The sequence below is a fragment of the Entelurus aequoreus genome, linkage group LG07 (assembly GCF_033978785.1).
Source record: "Entelurus aequoreus isolate RoL-2023_Sb linkage group LG07, RoL_Eaeq_v1.1, whole genome shotgun sequence".
In the NCBI taxonomy this organism is placed as follows: Eukaryota; Metazoa; Chordata; class Actinopteri; order Syngnathiformes; family Syngnathidae; genus Entelurus; species Entelurus aequoreus.
Window position 1 is genome coordinate 75,258,095 of NC_084737.1, and position 7,076 is coordinate 75,265,170.

A 7,076-nucleotide genomic window follows, 5' to 3' on the forward strand; every position below is an offset into this window, starting at 1 on the left:
CAGTAGCGACTTATGTGTGAAATTATTAACACATTACCGTAAAATATCAAATAATATTATTTAGCTCATTCACGTAAGAGACTAGACGTATAAGATTTCATGGGATTTAGCAATTAGGAGTGACAGATTGTTTGGTAAACGTATAGCATGTTCTATATGTTATAGTTATTAGAATGACTCTTACCATAATATGTTACGTTAACATACCAGGCACGTTCTCAGTTGGTTATTTATGCCTCATATAACGTACACTTATTCAGCCTGTTGTTCACTATTCTTTATTTATTTTAAATTGCCTTTCAAATGTCTATTCTTGGTGTTGGGTTTTATCAAATAAATTTCCCCCAAAAAATGCGACTTATACTCCAGTGCGACTTATATATATGTTTTTTTCCTTCTTTATTATGCATTTTTGGCCGGTGCGACTTAATACTCCGGAGCGACGTATACTCCGAAAAATACGGTACAAAATAACATGTCCAAAAATTAGGCGGGTGCGGCTTTAAAACAGGTGCGCTCTTTAGTCAAGAAATTGGAGCCACTCAAGTTAATGCTGCATCCCAGTTACCACGGAAGTTGGAAGATGGAGCTAGGAATGACGTCACAGCAGAGTTTTCAGTGTTCCAGTTACGATGTCGGAAATCAAGATAGCCACATCCACAAAAGCTAATTTTGCGCTTGCCTTGTCTGAATATAAACAACTTATAGGAAAAAATGCACTCTTTCTGCAACCTTCAAACACAGTGGAAGCACAGACGCTATTGCTCGCAATGTACAGCAAATATATCACATACAATAAATGTAGTTTACACTGACTAGTGTCTTTACCATATATAAACGTTAGAGATGTCCGATAATGGCTTTTTTGCCGATATCCAATATTCCGATATTGTCTAACTCTTAATTACCGATTTTGATATAAACCGATACCGATATATACAGTCGTGGAATTAACACATTATTATGCCTAATTTTGTTGTGATGCCCCGCAGGATGCATGAAACAATGTAACAAGGTTTTCCAAAATAAATCAACTCAAGTTATGGAAAAAAATGCCAACATGGCACTGCCATATTTATTATTGAAGTCACAAAGTGCTTTTTTTTTTTTTAACATGCCTCAAAACAGCAGCTTGGAATTTGGGACATGCTCTCCCTGAGAGAGCATGAGGAGGTTGAGGTGGGCGGGTTTGGGGGGGCGGGGTTTAGGGAGGTAACGGGGGGTGTATATTGTAGCGTCCCGGACGAGTTAGTGCTGCAAGGGGTTCTGGGTATTTGTTCTGTTGTGTTTATGTTGTGTTACGGTGCGGATGTTCTCCCGAAATGTGTTTGTCATTCTTGTTTGGTGTGGGTTCACAGTGTGGGGCATATTTGTAACAGTGTTAAAGTTGTTTATACGGCCACCCTCAGTGTGACCTGTATGGCTGTTGACCGAGTATGCCTTGCATTCACTTGTGTGTGTGAAAAGCCGTAGATATTATGTGACTGGGCCGGCACGCAGAGGCAGTGCCTTTAAGGTTGAATGGCGCTCTGTACTTCTCCCTATGTCCGTGTACACAGCTGCGTTTTAAAAAGTCATTAATTTTACTTTTTGAAACCGATACCGATAATTTCCGATATTACATTTTAAAGCATTTATCGGCCGAAAATATCGGCAGTCCGATATCATCGGACATCTCTAATAAACGTACAACAATACATTGTACATGGCTGATTTACTGCGACAAAAACTAATCAGAAGTGCTAATAATGGATGTTATAGAAGAGGATATCATTGTTTACATCCAGAGCAGTCATCTTCAAAACAAACTCAGGAGTGCTGGGAATGCTTCGACTTTCCGAATCGGATGTCTGACTTTGAGGGGCGTTCCAGTTGAAATTTCAACTAGGAACTCGGAACTTCCGACTTCCCAGTACAAATGGAACGCACCATAATCCCTTCCCTTCTGCTACGAAGCCAAGATGGCTACGTAGATGGTTCATCACTTCCTAGTGTGAAGTTTTCACTACATTTGTCCCCTCAAACACTGTCTTAATCTTTTTCTAGTTATTCGCCTAGGTTGACTGATTCTCTCCTAAAATGCGATGAGGCTGCATTTTTCTGAGAGCAACCACAACTCTCTTTCACTAGCTATTTAGCTTTCTGCGTAGTAGTAGTAACTAAACCATGGTGACCGAAGACGTCTAGAACGTTTAAAAGCTGAAAAATCAGTCTCTTTTATTGTACGTGTTGCTAAAACCGAAAGAGAACGCATTCCGATCGTAAAAAAAGAAAAACAGGAAAGGCTACATATTAGAAATTATGTTGAAAAAAGTCGACCAATCGCAGCTCTGCTGTTGGTTTCGGCGTTAACATGAGGTTGAAATTTTTTGAAAGTCCCCATTAAGCTCCACTGGAGGGTTTGGAGGGGGAGGAGCAAGCTGATGTCACGTCGGCACCAGGACACTGCAACATAATCTAGGTTTTCTGCACTCGAAAGTCTAAATGTAAAAAATGCATAACATGAGACACAGCCTGTATACTCCTGGCACAAATGTATCTGATCTGACATGCTCGAGTCAGAATGAAAGTATCGGTAGTAGATAAGCAGAGCATGTTGTCTGACTGGTCTGCTATCAGAAAAAAGAACACTACTTTACGAACTTCAAGATAAGTACACGCAAGAGAAACATTGCACCACAACATTAATATGCTGCTATATATCCTAACTAAGACAGACAGTGTGAATCCACCAGCATCACCATGCCTCCATTTTTGTAAGAAGTATCCTGTTTAGGGTCACGTCAGGGGCTACAGCCTTACTAGCCAATTGTAGCTATGTCAGCTTTGTGAACCACTTACACTACCTATATGACCTCCTTTAAGCATCTCAACAAACGTCAATGAATTGAGCTGTCAAAGCCTGCATTACACTAAATGCTCAAAGACACCTTGGATATAAAAGCCACATTGACAAGTAAGACAGTTCATTACAGCATTACAGAACGTTAATTAACTGCAAGTAACTAGAGATGTCCGATAATATCAAACTGCCGATAAATGCTTTAAAATTTAATATCGGAAATTATCGGTAGGGATGATATTCGAAACCGGTTCTCCCGGTTGTTCGATAAGAAAAGAACCGTTCGATAAGAAAAGAACCGATTCCATGGACTCGAATCCCTTTTTGAGAACCGGTTCCCGTTATCGAGGCCACTGTAGTAAAGAAAAAGAGTTGGTTCTTTATTCGAATCCCTGGGAACGAATCCCGTCCCACAAGAAATGCCCTGTGGGACATCACAGGAAATGACGTAGCTCAGTCATTAGACTGAGCTACGTCATTTCCTGTGATGTCACACAAGCAGCAAACATAATGGACCGGAAAAAAACGCCTCAAGGCATGGCTATTCACCTATAGTGATCACAGAGACAGGTTGTTTTTGTGTTACTGTATATATTTGTTTTTCTGAAAAATCCCACTTAATATACTTTGGGTAACAACAGTCAATATTTTTATTTTTTTTTATGTTAGGGGGGTAACAGTCAATATTTATTTTTTTATTTTATTTTATTTTTTCTTATGAAATAAAAGTGAGCTTTTGTTAAACTAAATATTGTGTTTTTTTTCCATATACAACAACCTATCTGGATTCGATAAGAGAATCGATAAGGAATCGGTTCGATAAGAGGATTCGATAATGGGCTCGAACTCGATAATTTCTTATCAAACATCATCCCTAATTATCGGTATCGGTTTCAAAAAGTAAAATGTATGACTGTACGGAGTGGTACACGGACGTAGGGAGAAGTACAGAGCAGTTGCGTCTCCCAGTCTTACTTGCCAACCCTCACGATTTTCCCGGGAGACTCCCGAATTTCAGTGCCCCTCCCGAAAATCTCCCGGGGCAACCATTCTCCCGAATTTCTCCCGATTTCCACCCAGACAACAATATTAAAGGCACTGCAATTGCGTGCCGGCCCAATCACATAATATCTACGGGTTTTCACACACACAAGTGAATGCAATCATACTTGGTCAACAGCCATACAGGTCACACTGAGGGTGACCGTATAAACAACATGAACACTGTTACAAATATGCGCCACACTGTGAATGACAAACACATTTCGGGATAACATCCGCACCGTAACACAACATAAACACAACAGAACAAATACCCAGAACCCCTTGCAGCACTAACTCTTCCGGGACGCTAAAATATACACCCCCCCCCCACCTCAACCTCCTCATGCTTTTTCAGGGAGAGCATGTCCCAAATTCCAAGCTGCTGTTTTGAGGCATGTTAAAAAAATAATGCACTTTGTGACTTCAATAATAAATATGGCAGTGCCATGTTGGCATTTTTTTCCATAACTTCCATCCATCCATTTTCTACCGCTTATTCCCTTCGGAGTCACGGGGGGCGCTGGAGCCTATCTCAGCTACAATCGGGCGGAACTTGAGTTGATTTATTTTGGAAAACCTTGTTACATTGTTTAACGCATCCAGCGGGGCATCACAACAAAATTAGGCATAATAATGTGTTAATTCCACTACTGTATAGGTTGATATCGGAATCGGTAATTAAGAGTTGGACAATATCGGAATATCTGCAAAAAAGCCGTTATCGGACATCTCTACAAATAACTAATGTAATGCAATGAAAAACAAAGAATTTTGAAAGCAGTCTTGACACTTCTGAATCTGGTCACATTATTAATGCAGCCAGATCTGCAGGCTGGTCTGAAAGGTGGTGCAAGAATGCAGCAGTACCTGTGTTTCCTGACGCCATTCTCTTGAGGCTTTGACCCGTTGTTCTTCCGACTACTGCTGCCAAACACCAGTGCATCTTTGTAAATGGACTCTGACACCCCTTCATATGACTCGTCTGATTCTAGGCCTGTGAAGCAGAGCACGTGTAAGCTTTCAACTCAGTGACCATCTCAAGGATTAACGGCACAAGTACTTTTACTTTGCTTAGTTATATGTTTGTGATACCTCCAGTGATGGCGTTCCAGCATTGGTAAAAAGTAAAAGTGTGATGGTAACCATAAACCCAGAAAATGTATTTATTATGACATAAAAAAGGCTTTTACTTGTATTTAAGTTGAATTTATTGGTGGTTAACTTCCCATTATACTTAACACTATTCTCAGTTAATAACGTACAAATGTTGCAATGCATGTACTGTTAGGGTTTCCCATACATTTATGTGTTCCTATTTGCCCTCCCTCAAACACATTACAATGGGACTGTCTGTGAATGGATCTTGTCGTTACGACTACGTACAGAAGGTGGGGGTATGCAATGGAATGCCACTTTTTAACACACCTGGGGCCGTACTTATCAAGCTTCTTAGAATTACTCCTAAGAAGTCTGCTAGGAGTTGACTTAAGAGTAAATAAATTATTCGCTGAAAGCTACACTTAAAAGTTAGTTATCAAGCGTCTTACTCACACTTTCAGCGAAGTGTAGGACTGAATCTTAAGTGTCACACTCAGAGCTGAATTACGACATTACTATGTGCCGTAAACGGAATTTTAGGTGACGTCATTTCTGTGTCCATAGAAATGACCAATTACGGAAGGGAATCCGTTGTCTAAGAGTAAAGAAATATCTTGGAAATATTTAAGTGGACAATGGGAGTGTATATTTTGACAATAAACTACAAAATAATACAAAACAAACTAGTCCCCACTGGCACTCACGCTACCGCTCCCTCTCTTCTATCGCCCACACACTCACTGACGTCACTCACCTCACGGCCACACACATACGCTACTGTCATAACATTTTCTTTCCAATTCATTAATTAGGCAACTAATTTGAAACTGGTGTGGGTGGCTCTATATATACTAGCCCACTGCAGACACATGCAGAAATCAACAAGGAATCGAAAAGTATTAAATCTGTGACAAAAATAATATCCGCTCTGTCTAAACGATACCGTTTGATCAGCTGCTCGTCATCAAAAAAAACAACAACATTGTTCCGTTCCCTGAACGTTCACGCACGTCTCTCTCGTCTCAGTGCCATCCCCTGCTGGCAACTCCTAACCACTTAAGACACCTCTGAAGGTCTCTTAAATATCGTGGAGAGTAGGAGTGATTCTTAGACTTAAGAACGTTGATAAAAAGCTTTTATTCTTAAGTTTGAGAGTAGGACTAAATTTCGCAAATTCTCAGGACTTAAGTGTAAAATGGCACTCTAAGAAGCTTGATAAGTACGGCCCCTGGTCTGCCAGAATTAGGAATGTAACATTATGAAAATGTCATGTCACGGTTATTGTGACCAAAACTGTCACGGTTATCATTATTATAGCGGTGTTGTTGAATTTGCTTAAAAAGTACTTACTGTACACACACTGAATTCTCTAGCTTTTTTTAAATAACTAAAATAAATAGACCCGCAATTAGAAAGCCCAACATTATGCATGTTTCGTGTTTCTTTCTACTGATGTGAGTGTTTTGGCGGGCGTTGTTGTGTCCTTCTCTTTTGAACGCACCGTAAAAACAAATCTGTGTCATATTCCCCCAAGTCTATATTGATCACTCTGTGCTAAAAATTTTAAAAAAAGCACAGCTTGTCGACTCAATGTGCACAATCGAAAAGCTTAGTTGTTCAGACAGCAATGTCCATCCATCCATTTTCTACCGCTTGTCCCTTTTGGGGTTGCGGGTGGTGCTGGAGCCTATCTCAGCTGCATTCGGGCGGAAGGCGGTGTACACCCTGGACAAGTCGCCACCTCATCCCAGGGCCAACACAGATAGACAGACAACATTCACACTCACATTCACACACTAGGGCCAATTTGTTTATATAAGTTTAGATTGGGGTATGTCCTTTCTTAATGGGGAAAATAGTTAATGTCCCTTGTTTTCATGTTAGCATTTAAGCTCGCGAGCGAGTGCAAGTCCGTCCGTGAGTTTATCAAAGTGTGGCTATCAATCATGATTACTCCATCATTTTAATTTAAAAAGGTAATGCTAATCGTAGAGTTTTACCGTGGTTATCTTTAATACGGTTTATCGTTACATTCCTAGCCAGAGTATAAGAAGAAATAGCAGGAGGAATTAGTGTTGCAAACTCAGCAATT

General features: G+C 40.2%; 1 protein-coding gene across 2 annotated transcripts in view; it reads right to left on the reverse strand.

Annotated features, from left to right (window-relative positions):
- Positions 1–7,076, reverse strand: part of osbpl2b (oxysterol binding protein-like 2b) — a 54,776-nt gene that overhangs the window by 22,222 nt on the left and 25,478 nt on the right. For both annotated transcript variants that reach the window (XM_062054493.1, XM_062054494.1), the window contains one exon: positions 4,754–4,880. In XM_062054493.1, the coding sequence (XP_061910477.1) occupies positions 4,754–4,880 (127 nt within the window). The remainder of the gene's footprint in view (positions 1–4,753; positions 4,881–7,076) is intronic.